At 42.9% G+C, this 20,256-nt stretch overlaps 1 protein-coding gene across 1 annotated transcript; it reads left to right on the top strand.

Moving 5' to 3' along the window:
• Positions 1-327: 327 nt before the first annotated feature.
• On the top strand, positions 328-19,757 carry tbx15 (T-box transcription factor 15). Its single transcript, XM_067255517.1, has 8 exons — positions 328-782; positions 6,209-6,407; positions 8,393-8,494; positions 12,210-12,381; positions 14,116-14,283; positions 14,606-14,670; positions 16,181-16,278; positions 17,758-19,757. The coding sequence occupies exons 1-8, from the start codon at positions 581-583 to the stop codon at positions 18,585-18,587; spliced, it is 1,836 nt and encodes a 611-aa protein (XP_067111618.1). The 5' UTR covers positions 328-580; the 3' UTR covers positions 18,588-19,757.
• The last annotated feature ends 499 nt before the right edge of the window (positions 19,758-20,256 follow it).

The following is a 20,256-nucleotide window of genomic DNA, read 5'->3' on the forward strand; positions in this document are numbered from 1 at the left end:
AAAGAGCATGACAAGTGTAGGCCTACTTTTTATCAGGTTAGTACTGTGCGTAGTTATAAATTTTTGATTATGTATCCTAAATATTCCATAAAGCCCTGTCTAGTTTAATGTTGTGCTGGATGGCCAGTTACGAGCTACATGGAAGGTCCCTCAGTTGTTTCTCTCATCTGCAATTGGATGACAAATTTTGGCTCGCTCTCTTTTCAGGCTTCTCATTGGACACGTAGGATTTGACAGTGAGCAAGAGGGTTGCCCTTAGCGCTTCGAAAAACCGTTCTCCAGAAGTGAGTATCAATCAGAGAGAAGGGAGGACAGACAGGAAAAGTGGAGCAGGCATAACGCGGAGACAAAAAGCGATAGATAGCATCAACATATCTGATCTCCGAGAAAACTAAAACACAGTAGAAATGGCATATTTTAAAAGTATAAGTTTGAAACCGCATTGTTGGTCATAGGTTTGGGATTACTTTTGACACTGGTGAGTTTTGTCCCGTTGTAAACATTGACGTGCGCATTTTTGTTGTGCTTGCTGCGTGGACGGAGTTGTAGTTCCCCGTCTGGAGGATCAGCCCTTAGAGACATGAGTGACAGGAGACGATCTGCCGCTGCTCTAAGCTCGAGAGCGCACGCTTTTTCGGTGGAAGCCCTAATCGGGTCAAACAAGAAAAGAAAACTCCGGGGCTGGGAGGAGAAGGAGCTTGAGCTGTCTATGGAAAGCCTCGCTACCAACGGACAATTAGGAGACGGAGAAGACCCGGCGCATTGTCTGGATATCGACCCTGGTCAGTGTGGAACCATAGCCTAGCCTACATCTCACAGGTTCAGGGTTCTTGAATCCCAACATTTTACGACACGCGGATGACGGAAAAATGCAAATAAAATATATTAACACTAGGCCTACATAAGCTATTTTGTAAGATATTGATCCTGTTTCCTTACCTGAGCATTGGGAAGTGAGTGGCTAAACATGCAGTTGTCATGACAATAAATTGGCCATAATACAAATAGGCCTATTGTGTAGCTATTTTCATCCGATTCCTTTAATTTAGGCTACTTATCTTCCTATCGGTTGGTCATCAACGCAAATGTTCCCGTAGGCAATTTAAATCGAAGAGGCCTTTAAATCGAGATGACATAATCCAGTAATAATTCAGAAGTTACATTTTTTATACGTTGCATGTGGACTAACAATTCACTTTATTAGTAGGCCTATAGCTGTATTTGAGAGTTTATAGGTCTAACAATAGCTGTTGTTTTAGGCTACTTATAACCTGTGTGTAACGTGCAGCTCAGCCTCTTGCAGGCCCTTGTAAGTCTGGCCTGCGTGAAGTTCACAGCGCTGACATATCTTTCACGCGTCTCAATATTCACAGGCCTACAACATAATTTGCCGTGACACTGATCTGGGAGTGAAGACACGACCAAATGTGCCTTCCCATTAATAACATAATTGAACAAATGTCCATATAAATTGTTTAGGAAATCTTATGACTAATTTGCACTGTTTTATTTCTTTAAAGAAGTAGCATATGGACTAGATGGACTCTTTGTCATAACATGCCGGAAAAGTTTAATATTAGGCCTACGATAAGGCTATTATTTGTTTATTATTTTATATTTAGGCCTAGTTCTGACAAATCCATTCGCATGAGTTTTCATTAGGCTAGTTGGTACGGCTTCTGGTGTTTGGCGAGTGGGCCGCTCATATAGCTACCTACATCTCAGTATAAAACCCTTTAGCACCTAATTTTCCCATGTAGAAAAGTTAAATTTACATTTACATTTAGTCATTTAGCAGACGCTCTTATCCAGAGCGACTTACAGTAAGTACAGGGACATTGCCCCAAGGCAAGTAGGGTGAAGTGCCTTGCCCAAGGACACAGCGTCAGTTGGCATGACCGGGAATCGGACTGGCAACCTTCGGATTACTAGCCCGATTCCATCACCGCTCAGCCACCTGACTAAATTTACTGTTATTGTTTTACATTTTACTTCACAGGAATTATACCATGTTGGCTACCGCATGTCAGACTCTAGCCACAACCGACACACATATTTGACGAGTTTGACAATCGGTTAATGTAGGCAGGCCGATTCTACTCAAAACTCAAAAACTGCGTTGAGTGTCTTCATTCAGCCAGCAAAAGTAACAAAAAGACAAAATCAAAATTCGAAAGTAGCCTAATTTAAAATGAGAGTAACCACCCTATGTGGGCCTAGGCTATACGATACCTATGCTAACAGGTAAAACATTTTTATATATAACCTAACAGGCTAAATATAAATTATAATTACACTTTTAATGGTTTAACTCATTGACATAGCATATTTCTTTCTAAGCGGATAAGGTGAAATATTATTTAGCGTAGGCCTACACGTAGGCTATTAGGCCTACAAATGTAGCCTGCTGGTGTTAGACCAAACCTAATAAATATGACATTAAACCAGGGAACTTTTTGTTACCGAGCCTCATTTATATTGGCCTATATATTATGCCTAACGCATATTGTCGTCTTGTAAATTGTCCCCATCAGATTAACGATTTGAACCTTAATACCTTCTAGTTAACTTGAAATCGGTAGATTGTAGGCCTATGCTATCAATTTACTAATTAAACTCAGTCAAAAAAAATGTCGCATGGAATGGCCTATATATGCATCGCTCAAGTTCATCCACCGTCTGCCATGACTTTTTGAAGTCAAGAGATTCGCTCTTTCAAAAGCAACTAATGACAATAGCAGACGTGAGCAACTCAGCCTTTAGTGTTTTCACTTTATTTATTAACCTATTGGCTACTATCTCAATGTAAAACGACCAAGAAAGTTAATATCTTTTGTAGGCTATAAAAAACTCCAGAATAGCCTATAGCCTATTTTATAGGTAGGCCTACACAGTTTTTTCACTTCACCAATGCAATCGTCCTCAGCGTTTAAATTAATAATTAAGACTTATAAATACATGTGGACGTCAAAATACTTTAGCATGATAAAGTACATTCGACGTGATACTGCAAAGCCAATTATAGCCTAACTTATGAAATGTGTAATTTACATCTGCTACGTTTAGCTTCACAACTTCGCTTAGAGAGCGTCTCACGCGGATTTGTGTCAGAGGGGCACCGACGATGACCTCACCCCCGCGGCAGGGCTGTTTTCTTAAACACTCCTGACGCGCGATTCGTAGAGCAAGTGCGCTGCTGTTGAGATGCCTCGCAAATGAGGTGAACAGAGCTACATAAGTTCACGGTTTAGAAGTGTTGTAGCAATGCAATCGGTACGGCGAGTCAAGGACAGGTTATAGCCTCCTCAGTTTCACAGGGGCCGATTCAAGGGATGCCGTTGATTGAAAAGCACAGTCTCCCTGGGCCGCTCACTAGGACAGAGTTTCCTGACAGCACTTAGTGCAGACCGGGCTCCAGCTGACCCGGAGACCAGCCGGCATTGCAAACAGCGTGTCTTTGTGGCCGTTTATATAGTTCTGGACATAAGCTAATACCTAATGCCTTCAACTGAATAGACTATTGAAACCAACATGGTCATATACTATATATATATTTATATATATATCATAAGAATATATTCTTATTGAAAAATCGTCTCAGGGATACCAAGGAAACCACCTTAAATTACACAAGAATCGACCCCCACAAAAAAATCTGAGCTGTTGAATGTATCTCCTACCTGACAGTGGTCTACCTGGACTTATGCACAATCAACAACGTGTGTGGAAGAAGGAAATAAACTGACAGTGCCAGTGAAAGATAGTGGAACAATATTTTATATTTAAAAAATGAAAATTGATTTTGCCAGTGGAAACTGTGGTTTCCACTGGCAAATGTTTTGTTTTTTGCTTTTGTATTCACATTCTATGAAATATTTCAGTTTCTTTAACACCCGCAAAGTCATGTAAATTAGACTAAAACATTTTGTTAAAAACGTTCTTATTACATTTCAATAATTCTTTGTGTTAATTAGCCTACTTTGTGGTTTCCTTATAATTTAATACGAAAACCGTTTTGTGTTTGATAGAAACAGCTGGTAGTTATAGAAGACATTGTGAACGATGAAGGACATCATGTTGAAGGCTTTTATTAAACTGTCTGTCTGCCATGACCTGTCTGTCTTCCATGGTCTGTATGTGGTTCAGCAGAAACAGGTGGCCCTATTTTTTGTGGCTTGGTTTACTCTGCAATTTCATGGTTGGTAGATTGCCACTTGCCCACGTAGAAATTCTAGTTAGATCGGCATTAAATGCATATCACATTCGTAATTCACATTAAATTGTGGGATTCACCTTGTAAACTGAAATTATTATAATGACTGGAGACTAATACAGGCAGGAATCTTATGAATTGCCCTTTTGTTTTGATTCAAAGTCCCAAGCATTTTGTTCAGTAATAACATGATACCAGGAACTGTGAGTCATGTCAGCAAAATGGTTTCCTTTCTCCTCCAAGGTTTATACACATACCATACTCCATGTCTGTGTGAGCAGCCTACAGGATAGTTAGACCATTGTAATTAGTAAAGAGGCATGTTATTTTGACTTCATTAGAAAGACAAATCCAATTAGAGGGACACAGTGGACTGAACCAACAGTCGTTTTGAATAACAGAGACTCTCCTGAACAGATTTATCTGTTGTTGTTGTTGTTGTTGTGCAGTCAGATGTGTGTGTTGATGTGTAGTCAGATGTTTGTGGTGTTGTGTAGCCAGAAGCATATGTTGTTGTTTAGCCAGAGGTTTATGTTATTGTGTCGTTAAATGTGTGTGTCGTTGCACTATAGTCAAACGTGTGTATTGTTGTGTAGTCAGATGTGAGTGTTGTTTAGTCAGATGTGTAAGTTTGTTGTTGCTTAGGTTACTGAGACGCAATGATGAGTCAGCATGAGTCATGCTTCTAAGTTTGTCACCATGCTTTTTCGGCAGAGTGATGCAGACACAGCAATTTTCTCTTCAAAGGTACTGCATCTCAATACATGTAATGTCTTTCAGCCATGACAGCATTTTTCTAAGCCTCACTGTGACAGGGGTGAGCTGGGCCAGGGGTGCTCTAGGGACAGCTATTCTGGTGACAGGCCTGAGGGCTCTAACATGCAGGCTGCCCCAAAGCCACTGGGCCCGCCATGTCTCTCATCTCTGGATGGCTAGGAACGAGGTTGGACGACCATCATGCTGAAAGGATCTCTCAAGAGGATGATGAAAATGTTCCCCCCTTCCCAGTCCTCCTCCCTCCTGCCACCTGTATGTCTGTGGGCTCATCCTGGAGCATTTGTCACATGGGGTATCGTGCTGGCTATATCGATCAGGCTGCTGGCTGTAAAGCTCTAGTGGTTCTGGTTCATTCAGGTCTATGAGTAGCTGAGTTGTAGTGGAGCTGGTTCTGGTTCGGTCTAGTCTATGTGTAGCTGGGCTGCAGGCCAGTCCCTCAGTGGTGCTGGATTTGCATAACCATATTTGTATGGAGTGTACTGCCAAGGCCTACTCCTGTCTCGATAAATACTGTATTATTACATTTTGGAGAATAGACAACCTATTTCATAAAAATATTATGTTGTAGAATTTGAAATATAGTAGTGTTCACAGCTGTTAAATTTATGTATTTTAATTTTAAATAATGAAAATACCTCTAGTCCGGTTGCTACAGTATGCCCGGAACCAATAATATCCAGGAATAATCGGTTGGTAGTTTTTAAAATATCCTGATGTTAACCTTCTATAATTTTCTGGGAAACAAGTAATAAAGTTGATTCATGTTGGCCTAAAGATGTTACTTTAGGACTTTAAATTCAACACATTACATAAATTATCCTAGGCCTATGTTCCGAAAGTTGCAACAGTTGTCTACTTGTACTTAAAATAGCAAGCTTAATTTTAAATGGAAATAATGGGTACTCTTTACACGTCTTTTACTCTAGCAATTTAATAACTGATATATCGTCCCAATGCAAGGAATTAAGGCAGCTGGCCATTGACTCCGCGCGACGGACTATGTTGTGTGAGGATCAATTCGATTTCGAACGTTTCGACATTTTAATTAAGCTTTTTCACAATCACATTTCTATATTTAGGCCTTTATCCAACAATGTTTGAATGGGTCACAGCCGGTTCTTGCTTCGGGTACCCTAATTTGGCATTAGATGACGAAAATAATGTGGCAAGTATGTTAATACTGAAATAAGATTTTCATAATTGTTTTCATCGCCACAGATTCAGAAGCGAGCCCAGGTTCTGACGGTGAAGGTCTGGCGGAGAGAACCTCTTGCTCTTTTGGCTCCCCCACGGACCTGGCCCCCGCTGCCTGCGACCCCACCTCAATGGAGGAGATTCAGGTGGAGCTGCAGTGCGCCGACCTTTGGAAGCGCTTCCATGAAATTGGCACGGAGATGATCATCACCAAGGCGGGAAGGTAATTCCATTGCTCAATGGAGACACCACAACTGCGCTTATTGACTTGTGAATGTCGGGTTAGAATTGTAAAACATTGTGTGCAACGTGTACATGCAGCAGGCCAATATGTTGTTCTGTTATCACACATATGTTTAAAAAAATCCTTCTCGGTTAAGCTATAATGGCAGTGTGTTTTCAAGTTATTAAAATAATGTTTCTTCTCAGCGTAGTGGCGTGCAATAGGAACGAGTTGTGCGCATAAACGGTGCTGTTTTTAGGAAGCACTGCACGCGCTGTGTTTGAGGGTGCTAATGTGCCACACATGGGGCCAGGTCTCCGGACACACCACTTTGGAAACAGGCGGAACGCATGGGGATATTCCATGGTGATGTCAGAGAATACAAAAAGGGAACTGCTTCTAATGAATATCCTATACTCGATCTGTTTTGGTTTTCTTTCTCTTTTGGGCTGCAATTGCACCCAAACCGAGCATATAACTGAGCTGTGTTCTCGCAAATAGCCTAACTCGAGCGCCGGCCATTTCCTATTGCCTGTAGGGTATTTCGGATTTTACGATCAAGCGATAGCCTATGATAATATGAACTATAGTGGACGTACACTAAGGGTAATAAATCAGTGGACTGGATATTACTTTTCTGTGTTATGGCTACCAAAGAAAAGGTAGCCTAATGCAAGTTATTTTGCATTAGACTTTCAATAATCCTTTAAGGTTTATATTATGCAAATCGGTTTATACATTATGGCAATGCATAAATATGGGATGATATGGGATGAAATGCAATATGGAAATAACCAATAAATTATAATCTGATCATGTAAATGATAATCTGAGCAAAGGATGACTGAAATCAACAATTACGACCTGAAACAATTATGTGAACAATGCCGATATTGAGTAGCCTAAGCAATAGGCCTAAATTAGTCGTTTCGTCTTGACGAGCACTGACGAGTGTTTGATCAACGTTAGGCATTGTCACTGATTATTCAGATTTTTTTATTTTGCCTAGGTCTGCAGTTAATACCACCTACGGCCTACCACCCGTATTTCTTTCGAACAGTTTTCGCAAGGCCAATATGGACTATAAGGACATAGGCCTATACATTATTTTCATAAATAGAATATTTATATAGTCCTACTGCAGGTTATTTATGATACGCCAGATACATAAATTCAGATTAGTGTAATAGTAGGCTACTTTCACATCCGATAAACTTGTCTTAATTATATTTTATTTACTTTGGTAATCGCCTCATAAATATAATTATTCTTCGTTTAAGCGTATAAGGCTTACACGAATAGCTGCGTGTATTGCATGCCCCTGCTAATAATAAGCCTATAAATTCAAAGGAGAAGGCAAGTAAATGAACAGCCCTCTTTTCTCATTAGAAAAGCCAAGATTTATGACGGTGAAATATAAAAAAAGAAAAGTCAGCTTTTGAAGTGTAAAACGGGTAATTAACTTAAAATGTTTCCATCTTCATATTATTATGGTTTCGTTTTAAACTTTTAAACTTATTTTCCCTATTTGCATTTTTTTCTCCCCCAAAAAGTTAAATCGTGTGCACATGTTAAGGGGAAGTATAGATAGCCAATCAAGCAAGCTCAATGTCTGTATCTCAATGAAACCCCATTCTCTCTTTAACATGAATACAATTTATTTGACATTTAACATTTTATGAAGATTTTTTTTGCAACATTTTTATTGAAAATCATAAAATGATGTGTGTAGGCACTGCTATTATGGGATTAAAAAAACAACTGGCGAGACTGGCATTGGTTAAACTTTTAACCATGGTGTTCTCCTGGGTCATGAAAGACTTATACTCATGGAATCATGCTGACATTACCCAATACCTTGCCTATTGTACACATCTGATTATGCTGCTGTTCTTCTCATCCCAGTATCCCTTGATCATCTTATCACCCTGCTTCTGCTCATCTCACCTCCTTCATCACGTCTTTCCCTGTCCTCCTGCCCCTAGGCGCATGTTTCCTGCAATGAGAGTGAAGATTGTCGGTCTGGACCCCCACCAGCAGTATTACATAGCCATGGACATTGTACCTGTAGACAACAAGAGATACAGGTCAGTGTACATACAAACAAACATAAACATACACACACAGCTGTTTTACACACAGGGGCAAGACACATCCTCGTAGCAGGTTGATGGTTGTATTCATGTCAGAATTCCGTATTCTAACCATCAAAACATTTTATTTCAGAGTTGGAAACTACTCTGAATTTGTTGGTCTTTTACTCTGTTTTGGTGGATAGCCCATGATGAAGATGTTACTGGCTCGAGTGTTAGTGTAAAGAATCTGATATTAAATCCTCTGAGAATGTGAAAAAATAGTCTCCACCAGACCAGGGTCCTGTATAGATGTGCTATGATAGATCTCCCCAGACCAGGGTCCTGTAAAGATGTGCTATGATAGATCTCCCAAGACCAGCATATGTGGCCTGGGGAGAGATGTTATGTGGAAGACTGTGAGATCCCCATAAAGTCAATTTAAAGACATATTTTTTTGGGGTGCATGTATGCCTTTATTATTTATTTCTGACAGAGATGGTGTGTTTGGAGAGGACAGGAAATGTGAAGAGAGAGAGAGAGAACGAGAGAGAGAGAAAGAGAGAGGGGATGACACGCAGTAAAAAGCCTGGGCCAGATTTGAGCCCAGGCCACTGCGGTGGGGCCTCAGCCTATGTGGTGCGCGTTAGTCTGGTGAACCACCAGAGCACCCCACCAGGAAGTCATTTTGTAGATACTGAATTCCCCCCAAAAATAAAGTGGGGAATCGATGATGTTAGTGACAGTGATTACAACTTGATGGTTAGTAGGCGTTTTATTTTAATACTGCCCCTGCATTTCCTTCATAAAGGCCAGATGTATTATAGTTGTATGTAAGTATTAAGTCTAAGAATTTACTGTTATCTTGCGTCTTTGACTCAATATTACAGCTGAAATACTTACTTTTATTATTTTTATTATCTCAACTTACTTAATTGTATTTTTAACAGAATCGAAAGCAAACATCACAGTAAATCACTAAAACATTGTTGCCAGGCAGCATTGTATCATCCATTACATTCATGTATCAAACATCATATTCAGATTTATGGATATTGGGCTTTTTACAGCACTTCATAATTTGTATTTAAGTTTCCATGTTTTGTAGAGTGTATAACGAAAGGAAAGAAAAAGAACATTTTGACAGTAAGGGAATGCAATACTTTTAAATATGATTTTAAATCTGATTCAGATGATCATAACTATTAAACTGAATGACACAACACCAATTTAGCATTTTTCTCAAATCAAGAATAGTCAATTGTCTTTTTCAGAAAGCTGAAGCTATATAAAAGTACTCAGTTTGATAGCTCGTGCTTTCCCCTATTGTGGTTGTTTATGTCAGAGTTAGACAGCAGCGCCATAGCTGTTTCTCTGGCTGCTGTCGCTCTCATAGAACTGACCAGAGAAAATATCATGGAGGATTGTAGAAGCCAAAAGATCTTGTAAAATTAAATAGGATTTCTTCCTGGCTAGGGAATTTACCACAGGGCTTTGCAAACTGAGCTCTGAGCTGTCACTGGAATGTCTCATAGTTCTCAAGAGTTGGGGTCTGGAAATATGGTCTTTATTGGAGTTTACTTGCTTTACTTAGGCATTCTGCCTCTCTTTAGGAGCGCCTCGTTAAATCTCCATATATTACTGCTCTTTTATGTGGACAGTTGGTTAGTTCTAAGTTTGAATCGCAGAAATGGGAAAGTGCAGACACCAATGCTTTCTAACTCATCAAAGGTACTTCATTCCTTACTGTAAATGGCAAAACGTATACACACACATATACATATCACGCTCAAAAACACATGTTCACGCATAAAGGTTTGCCTTAATGTAAACTCAGAACACACATGCAGGAGCCTTGGGTAAGGTAATGGTGATACTTACTCTGTCAGTAAGGTAACCCAATATACAGCCTGGGTTTGGAAAGGGTCAGCCTTTTATGTGTGTGGCTGTCTGTATTCCTGTGTGTCTGTGTATGTGTTAGATGACTGGTGTGTCCAGGGTGTGTACGTGTTAGATGTTGTGTTTGTGTGTGTCCATTGTGTGTGTGTGTATGTGTGGCTGTGTGTGTGTGGCTGTGTACATGTGTGCGTGTGAGTGGTGGTGTTGGATGAGGGGGTTAGGGGTTCCCTGTCAGTCTAAAGAGTGTCACATAAAGTCCGATCTTTATTGATAGTGCCGGAGCCAGATGGCAGATTTATCGAAGATGAAAGGAGACTAATCAAATTTCCAGTGGTGTTTGGGGCTCAGGTTCCCCTCTTCTTCAACACTTTCCCTGCTACACGGAGCGTAACCCTAAACAGAGCTCCAAACAGGAAATTACAGAAACGCCTGGCGTTCTGTGTTTGGGCCCAGGGTTGGATATATGTGTGAGTATGGGTGTTTATTAGTGTGTATATTTGTGTGTGTATGAATGTGCCTGTTTGTTGTGTGTCGTTTCTGTATGTGACAGAGAGAATGAAAAAGCTAGAGAGTGTGTGGGTGTGTGTTTGTGTGTGTATGACAAAGAGAGGGACAGAGAGGGCTGGTGCAGCACTTGAAGACCATAACAAAGGGACCAAATGAAAGTGTCCATGTTTTACAGCTGAGCGATGACTCTGGCGAAGGCGTAGCCGCTAAGCGCCTGTCCAGAACTAAAGACAACCAGCTGGGCCTCGGCCCGCTCTGCTAGCTGCTCTGCTAGCAGCTCTGCTAGCTGCTCTGCTAGCAGCTCTGCTAGCTGCTCTGCTAGCAGCTCTGCTAGCTGCTCTGCTAGCAGCTCTGCTAGCTGCTCTGCTAGCTGCTCTGTTAGCGGCTCTGCTAGCGGCTCTGTTAGCTGATCTGTTAGCGGCTCTGTTAGGAGCTCTGCTAGCTGCTCTGTTAGCGGCTCTGTTAGCTGATCTGTTAGCGGCTCTGTTAGGAGCTCTGCTAGCTGCTCTGTTAGCAGCTCTGCTAGCAGCTCTGCTAGCAGCTCTGCTAGCAGCTCTGCTCTACTAGCAGCTCTGCTAGCAGCTCTGCTAGCTTTAGTGCTCCCAAACACTCGCTCAACACACACTAACACCCAAACACACACATTTACATGTAGTCATTTAGCACTCACGCAAAAGCAAATATTATGACTGAGACTGGAAATATGTTATCATTATCTACCTGGAAAAGCTGGAATATGTGTGTGTGTGTGTGTGTGTGCCGGTCTGTCTGTCTGTGGCTCAATTATCTGGCGTACCGGACACTGTATGAAGTTAAAAGTGGCATGTGTATTTGGCAGGACCCAAGGACGTGTCGAGTGTGAAGTTCTCAATAAATAAATAAATAAATATATACTTGTTCAAATATAAATATAAACTGGCATTTTTATACTGCCTCACAAATACAAGAAAACATATAAGCTAATATTAATGTAAAAAAACGTAGGTGCCTAAGACTTCTGCACAGTACTGTATATATAAAAATATGTGTGAGTGTGTACACATGGAATATTTATATATAATATTTATTATCAGAATTTCATCAGAATTTTCAAATGAATCTATGACTGCAAATGTGCTTAGTTTGACGTTCTTTTTGCAAACAAGATTGCCAGTTATTTAAAGACCAGCAAGTTGTACATGATTCTCATGGCTTTGTCTGTTTGTCTGCCTTCCTGCCTGCCTGCCTGTCTGTCTGTCTGTCTGTCTGTCTGTCTGTCTGCCTTCCTGCCTGTCTGTCTGTCTGTCTGTCTGTCTGTCTGTCTGTCTGCCTGTCTGCTCTGCAGATATGTGTACCACAGCTCTAAGTGGATGGTGGCGGGAAACGCAGACTCCCCTGTGCCCCCACGGGCCTACATCCACCCGGACTCTCTGGCCTCTGGAGACACCTGGATGAGGCAGGTGGTCAGCTTTGACAAGCTTAAACTCACCAACAACGAGCTGGACGACCAGGGACACGTAAGTGAGACTGCGAGCCGGCTGGTAAAAATGTGGTATGTGGCTATTGTAAGGCAGGATAGTATAAATATAACTAAAAATATCAGATAATATTGTTGTTGCTAGCAACCCATACGATGGGCATGACATGGGGTCTGTGCTGTTAGAGACCATGCTGCTTTGATTACAGCCTGATGCTGTTTAAACAGGAACCAGTTTTAATCCTTTTCTGCACCAAGGTCTTGATTCAGGGTTGCCAGTATTGAAGATGGACTCATATTGCCCAACTGCAGAGAGGATATATATAATTTGATCATCTCAAAATGGCCGACCGTGGCTAGCTCTTGTGTGCTCAGCTGGGCTGGTATGCTTATACAGGCTGGCTTTCTGTATGAACACAAACGCTGTCAAGTTTACCTTTCAAAAATATTAATGTAATAGCACGTCATAGTTAGATACTGCATAGAAATTCAAGAACATGTAATTGTTATATAACATATAAATACATGTAATGTAATGCATGTAGTAGTTAGATAATAATATATACAAATGTACTATACAAAACAATAATCGCTACTTCTTTTAAATACACCTATAACTTCTTTGTTGGGGGACATGGAAAAAAGCTAATTGATTTAGTTACTTCCTGTATGACAAACCTCACCACAGATCGGGCTATCTCTATTGGCTGAAACTGTATACCAGTGCTACCAAACATTCCCCCTTGTAGAGAATTTCAGCATGACTCAAAGAAACAACAGCTTGGATTGATCAGATATCCAGTTAATTTGGTAAAGCCGGCAAAAGACTAGCTTAATTTATACAAAGACGTACTAAGACTAATGTTGTGCAGTTGTTGTCACCAGTGAAGTTGTTGAAGCAGCTATCCCTCTCTCTCTGTCATTCTACATCAGTGACCAACTGTTGCCCTCTCTCAGGGATTAATAAAGGGGTCATAAGTCTGTAATGAGATGAATTATAGTATTACCTTGTTCTGATTACAGTCAACAATCCAGTAGATCAGGTCTCATGTGTGTGTGTGTGTGTGTGTGTCCCTGTCCCGGGCCAGGTCAGAACTCTAACTGGACTCCCCAAGGTCCAGGCCAGGGACGAGGTGACTAGGGGTGAGGGAGGGATCCAATATTGAATTTACTGTCCCCCGTTATTTGGTAGTGTTTCCCCAACCTCAGTTTGAAATGACCCCCGTGGTTGAGGCGAGGCTCAGGGGAGGGTGTTTCAGTCTGAGTAATGAAGACCAGCTGGAGGCCCCGGGCCGTGCTGGCCCGACACAGTCTGACGCCTTTTCCACCCCCTCCCCCCTCCCCAGACCACTCCCCCCCACCAACCGCCCCCCCCCCCCCAACCCTCCACCCCCGCATCCTCACCACTCCTGTCCCCCACCAACACCCCCACCCCTGCCTCACCACCCTCACTACCACGACTCCCCCACACACACACCCCAGGCTCCATCACCCCCCCCCTCACAAACACACACACCCGTCATGTTTATGTTCTGCTTCATGATAAAAAGAGATTGTATGAAATCAGTCCACATACAGTATTTGACATCAGACTAGTCCATACACTCTTTACCCACATCCCTGAGGCGCGTGTGAGTGCAAAGACCATTCAAGACCAGATTTGAAACCATAATGATTCCCACATAAGCATTTCTCGCACACTTACACACACACACACACACATATAGCACACAGACATAATTTTTTTAACCATAATCGTCTGTTTCCCTTCCAGATCATCCTCCACTCGATGCATAAGTATCAGCCCCGGGTGCATGTGATCAGGAAGGACTGCAGTGGGGAGCTGTCCCCCACCAAGGCAGTCCCCGGCGGGGACGGGGTCAAGACCTTCAGCTTCCCGGAGACCGTATTCACCACCGTCACGGCCTACCAGAACCAGCAGGTCTGAGCCTCTCTGACTACTGCTGCAACCTAAATGGTTATGGGAAATCCAAAGTTAATCAATTGAGTTAATCAAAGTTAATTATGAATGAGTTATGGATGACATGGGATTCTTTTGTGTTTTCTTGGGATGTGTTTTGTATGAGTGCATTTAGATTTATGGACCACAAGTAAAAAACTAATGTTGATTGATGATTGAGTCAATTGATACCAACCGCTCATTGATTTATATATTCTGTCATTTCATTTTTTATTTTTTTTACCTAATATTTTCCTTTCTGAGTCCTCAAGAATTTAGATTGTTACGTTCTTGTCATTGGTAGATCACCAGACTAAAGATTGACCGCAACCCGTTCGCTAAAGGATTCAGAGACTCCGGCAGAAACAGGTACATTTGCCTCCAGTAACTGGAGCACCATGTAATACAAGCTGTCGTAGCGTTCGCTATGCTGTGCACTGCAAATCTATCCTTTCTCCAAAAGCGGCCTTTAATATGGAAATAATCCCCTTGAGATAGCATTTAATCCCATGTGCTGCTCCATATAAAATCAGTCACTCTCAGCACTGCCAAGATGAACCACTGTGGTGCAGACTGAGCTGCAAGTTTCAAGGAAGGAGATCTCCCTCTCTCTCTTTCTCTTTCCCTCTGTTTCTCTCCCTCCCTTGCTCCCTCTCTCTCTCGCTCTCTTTCTCTTTCTTTCTTTCTTTTTTCCATATCACTTTTCTTTTGCTTTCTCCTTACTTTTGTATTCTCTCTTCCTCTCCACTCTCCTCTCTCTTTCTCCTACCCTAGTCTCTGTTTCTGAATTATCAAACATAAGGGGGAACCCTGAACCAGACCCTCTACACATGAAAGCAGCCTCTCATCTGGACCACATTATCTGCACAGATATTTGAGACATCTTTTTTCATTTTTCAAACAATAGAGTGCCTGATTTATGAACTAGCATTAGAATTTCATTGCCGAAATCGACAGATGAAAAGATTATGCAGGAATTAGATATTTATAGAGAGAAAATGTATTTATCCTCACACACTCCTCTTCATTCAACTCAAACCCAGCCTATGATAGTCATTTACCTTAGCAGTGCTAAATGGCAGTGAGTAATTCCATATCGTCGACATAAAATCTATAAAAACGCCATCTTACCAAAGCTAATTTGTAATTTAACTACCGAGTTGTTTTCTTTCATGAATTTACATCTTAATATGGAACTCCCTCAAGCATTAAATTATGATCATGTCGTCTAGTTGGACTCTGTGGTGACGCTGTGTTATGGGGTAAAGGAGGACATAGCTCATTTGTTGGGTTTTGGTCCTGAGCGGTATGAATGAGTGCACTGATGGTAGGGGCCAGTGTGATTAGCGTAGCGCGCTAACGAGCTGGTATGGACAGGGAGTTACTGGCCCTAAAATAACATGAGCAGGACAGGCTCGTTTCCCTGGGATCGGCCCAGCGGTGAGCTGGGGAGTAAATCATGCAGGAAGGAGAACCGAGATTCAAGATGAAACATCACTCAGATTTATGTGCACAGTAAAAACCTGCTCCTTTTTAATGGCTCCAGTTTCCTCAGTCTGACTTCAGCTCTCCTACTCCATCCCCCTCATCTCTCTCCTCTGTTTCCACACATGCACATACACTCATAGAAATACACACACTCACACAAAAACACAAACGCACGCACACACTCACACAAACACTCACTAACACACGCACACATGCAAACACATACAGTACGATCACACATAAACTCACATGCTCACACACACACAGTACCATTTATTATTCCCTGACCTGACTGTCTCTTGCCACTCCCTCATTCTGTCTCTGACCTTCTTGTCTCTATCTCCTGTTTTATTGCACTGCCTCACTCCTTCGTCCTCTCTCTCCCCCACAGGACTGGTTTGGAGGCAATCATGGAGACATATGCCTTCTGGAGGCCTCCAGTGAGAACACTCACCTTTGAGGACTTCACTAACATGCAGAAGCAGCAAGGTGTGTGGAACTGTTTCAGAAAAGGCTGGGGACCCCCATTTTCAATCTAATTGGTCTCAAAATATAGTTCCTACTTTTCCAATAGCTCACTATCTAATAACTGGGTTTCGGGACTGAGTCTGACATCAAGGAACTCCCTTGGCGTATTTCCTTAAAAATTTGTATCTGTTGAACTTTTCACTCTCTGCAGACACCGCAGAAATAAAATCATTAAACGAACCCAATGGCTTTTGAGCGGCTTAGTGACAGAAGCGGCGTCTGTGAAGGGCTCTGTCCCCAGCGCCGGCTCTTGCTCATGGCTCACATCACAGGCTTGACTCTCAAACCAACTTGATGTCCTCACCCTGTCCTACCTCACGGTCACGCTGACGTGACGCTTGTATTTTGTCTGTGCCGACATCTGTTTGTTATCACAAGCTCCTCCGAAGCGATTAGACGTTAATTAAAGTCCTTGCGCCGCCGAGGTCCTTGCGGTGTTTCGTACAACAGAACCGGAGATTCACCCCCGTGGCTCCTACACCCCTCCAGCCCGGTAATCAACTGTTCCCCTCGACGACGTTGAGCCTGCTATAACCCCGGCCTGAGCTGAGAGGAAAATATGACATCACCGCGACCTCCCCTTCGACAGAACCCCGCGCAGAACCGAACAGAACAGAACGTAGCAGAACTCTGCAGCGTTATCGAAGGCATATGGTGCAAAATCAGAAGCCTAGCCAAGAGTCCTGAAATATTTAGTTATGCAGTTTTTTAGATTTTCCCTCTCCCAGTTACTCCAAGAGAATCTCTTTAACAACAAGATGAATGTGAGCCAAATTCTCATTAATAAGGAAACGTGATTGATATCCCACAGCTATAGCTCTGTCCCTAAAGTTTGACTTATTGGACGTAGATCCGTGCCAGGAGTGTTTCTATTGGACCTAGATCTGTGCCAAGCTCTGCTCAGTTCAATCCACACGACATGGGTCTCTGTTGAGAAAGAGGGCCTGCTCAAAGCTCTGTTTACCTGTTCCAAACTGAAGCCATATTCATCTCCACATAATTTTATTCAGTGAGTAGTTATTTATGACTTGAGGTATGCTTTTGTAAATAGCAGTATCTCAAAATAATGCAGATCAGCTATCCTTTCCTAAAGTCAGATGTTGTCAGATCAAAGTCCTTTACAATACATGTCTCTAATACTGGTTCACTACTACAGATTCTTTAATACAGGTCCTTTACACAGGGGTTCATGGATAATGATGAATTAGAACCAGTAAAATATGTCTGGAATGTACACCCTGATCAGCCATATACCTGTACATCACACAGACAGCCAGAGACCCAGTACCTGAATGAAAGATCTCTTATCAGATTATTTGTTGGCAAAGGCTGTGTTTGTTTCACTCCTTACCAATGGCAGCTGTCTTTCTGTCTCGCTGTGTGTGTGTGTGTGTGTTTGTATGTGTGTCTGCATGCGTGTGTGTATGGTGTGTGTTCCAGGGGGAAGCACTGGCACCTCTCCTACCACCTCCAGCACAGGAACCCCCTCCCCCTCCGGAGCTGCACACCTCCTGTCCCCCTCCTGCTCCCCCCCCACCTTCCACTTGGCCCCCAACACCTTCAATGTGGGCTGCAGGGAGAGCCAGCTGTGCAACCTGGGCCTGTCTGAGTACCCGGCCTGCGCCCGCAGCAACATGGCCGCCCTGCAGGGGTACGGTGGCCTTGCCGACAGCTCCTACGGACGCCTCCAGGCCGCAGGGGGCACCGTGACGTCGGGTCAGCCCTCCGAGTCCTTCCTGCCCCAGAGGACTTCCTCTCTCATAGCTGCGGGCATGCAGGGTGGTGCTCACTCCTCATTGGCTGGAGGCAGCGGTGGCGGTGGAGGGGGAAAAATGGATGCCTATGGCGGGCAGCTGACCTCCTTCCCGGCTTCCCAGCTACAGTATGTGATGCAGGCAGGGGCTAGCTCTGCCTCTGGCTCCTCCTCCACCTCCGGCTCCTCTCCCTCCTCCGCCCACATGTTCAGCGGCGGCCATCACCACGTGCAGCAGGGCTCCTACAACGCCTTCTCCCTGCACAACCCCTACAACCTGTACGGATACAACTTCCCCAGCTCCCCCCGCCTGGGGGCCAGCCCGGAGAAGCCCCAGGGCGGCCTGCTGTGCTCCTCCTCTCCTGCCGGGGCCTTCTCGGAGCGCCAGTACCTATCCAACGGAGGCATGGAGGGCATGCACATGATCGGCAACCCCAACCCGGGCCAACAGGGCGGTGCCTCCTGTGATGGCCGCCAGTATGGCTCCTCCTCTCAGATGTCCATGCATATGGTGTAAAACTGGGGCCCCTCCTCGGACACCTGTTCTGACACTGTCCCCACATTAAAACACCCTCCGTTCTGAAGTCTATCTGTAATCCCTGACAAGCTTAAATACATTGTTACCGTGTTACTGTGTATGTTTTTATGGAGTGTTGTTTGTGTTTCTGAGCTGCAGAGTGAACCTTTCAAAAAAGGACACTTTAATCTCATGATGTATTTGCTTAAAATTTCACTCCAAAGGCTTAAACAAAGTAGGGACGCTATTATTTAATTCTCCAACTGATGAATATGGTGTAAATAAAGTGAGTTGGGAGAAAGAATCCCCCCCCCCCCTTCCCCCCAGGGTAGCTCCGAGCCTGAGGGAGCCAGAACCACGTCTTCTGATTCTAGAGGGATTATCAGGAAGAAGTCTATCGATCTTATTATGGTGCAATAGTAACGACATTCTCCACTGCAGCTCTCCCTATCTCTGCCTTATCTCAGATCTACAGACCGGACCACGTGTTACTGACTCCTCCGAATCACAGGCACACCAATGCCATACGGCCAAATATGAAAACACGACGGAAGGCCATAGAGGATTTAGGGTGACAGCGCAGATATCACAGACGTTTTCTAATAAACTACAGAGGTTTAAGAAAGTCTGAGAAACTCTCAGGGCAGAGGGACTCTGGTAGAAGAAGGATACAGGAACGAGATGTATGTGATGGAGAGTGTAAGCAGAAAGTGGACCGATCACGTCAAAGACTCAGACTAGATGGAGAACTGCGAGGGAAGGATGGGCGGACTGCCTGCCCTCTGGACACACTGTATGAAAGGGACTATCCTGGAAATTACCACGCAAGCATATCTTATTGGTGCTTTCTTCATTGACAGGAATGGGTTCACCCCATTGGTGATTGGACTCTTTTTAAAGTATACACAGTATAAAATGACGAATGCAAGAAAAATCATAAGCTTTAAAGTTGTGTGAAAAGTTATAAGAAACAATAGGAAAACAGAGTAATTAACGTATGTTTTGGTGTGTTGTAGATATGTGTATTTAATTACCAAGTCATAATACCATTATATGGGCCAATCTGTTATGAAAACAAATGTGTGAAAAAGGGAAATAGCATAGTTATTCTTTTGGATGGCCTTTAATAAATAAATGTAAATAACAAGTGCCAAGCACAAAAAAGCTCAATAAACGTTTTAATTCATTTACATGGTTTTGAATTTTTTATGCAGCAATATTATGGCGAAACATACTCTAAATGTTGTCATACACTGGCCTGTGTGCCAATGAAAAATCATTCCTGTATCGTTCATGTATCATAGCAGTGTCCAGGAGTGGCGTCATAATTAATCATACAGAACTCTTACTCTATACTAAAAACACATCTGCTTTTGTCCACATCACAAGCATTGGTTTCAGAGCTATGACGCAACCCATCTATCACGGGGGAACAGAAACACAGTCAGTCCTGCTGGTTCTCTTTATCGCAGAGAGCCGAGCCCGCGTGCATCAGGGATGAGGCCCATAAATATGCCACCTGTTTGCAGAGAAAACTGGCCGTAATCATTTGAACATTTGAGAGGAATAAGTGTATTTATGATCATTGTATTCTTTCTCTGTGGTGCCCCCTCGCTATCCTACTTCAGACCTCTGTGGTTAAACCAATCAGCATCCATTACACAGGCGT

This window comes from Osmerus mordax, chromosome 2, assembly GCF_038355195.1.
Source record: "Osmerus mordax isolate fOsmMor3 chromosome 2, fOsmMor3.pri, whole genome shotgun sequence".
In the NCBI taxonomy this organism is placed as follows: Eukaryota; Metazoa; Chordata; class Actinopteri; order Osmeriformes; family Osmeridae; genus Osmerus; species Osmerus mordax.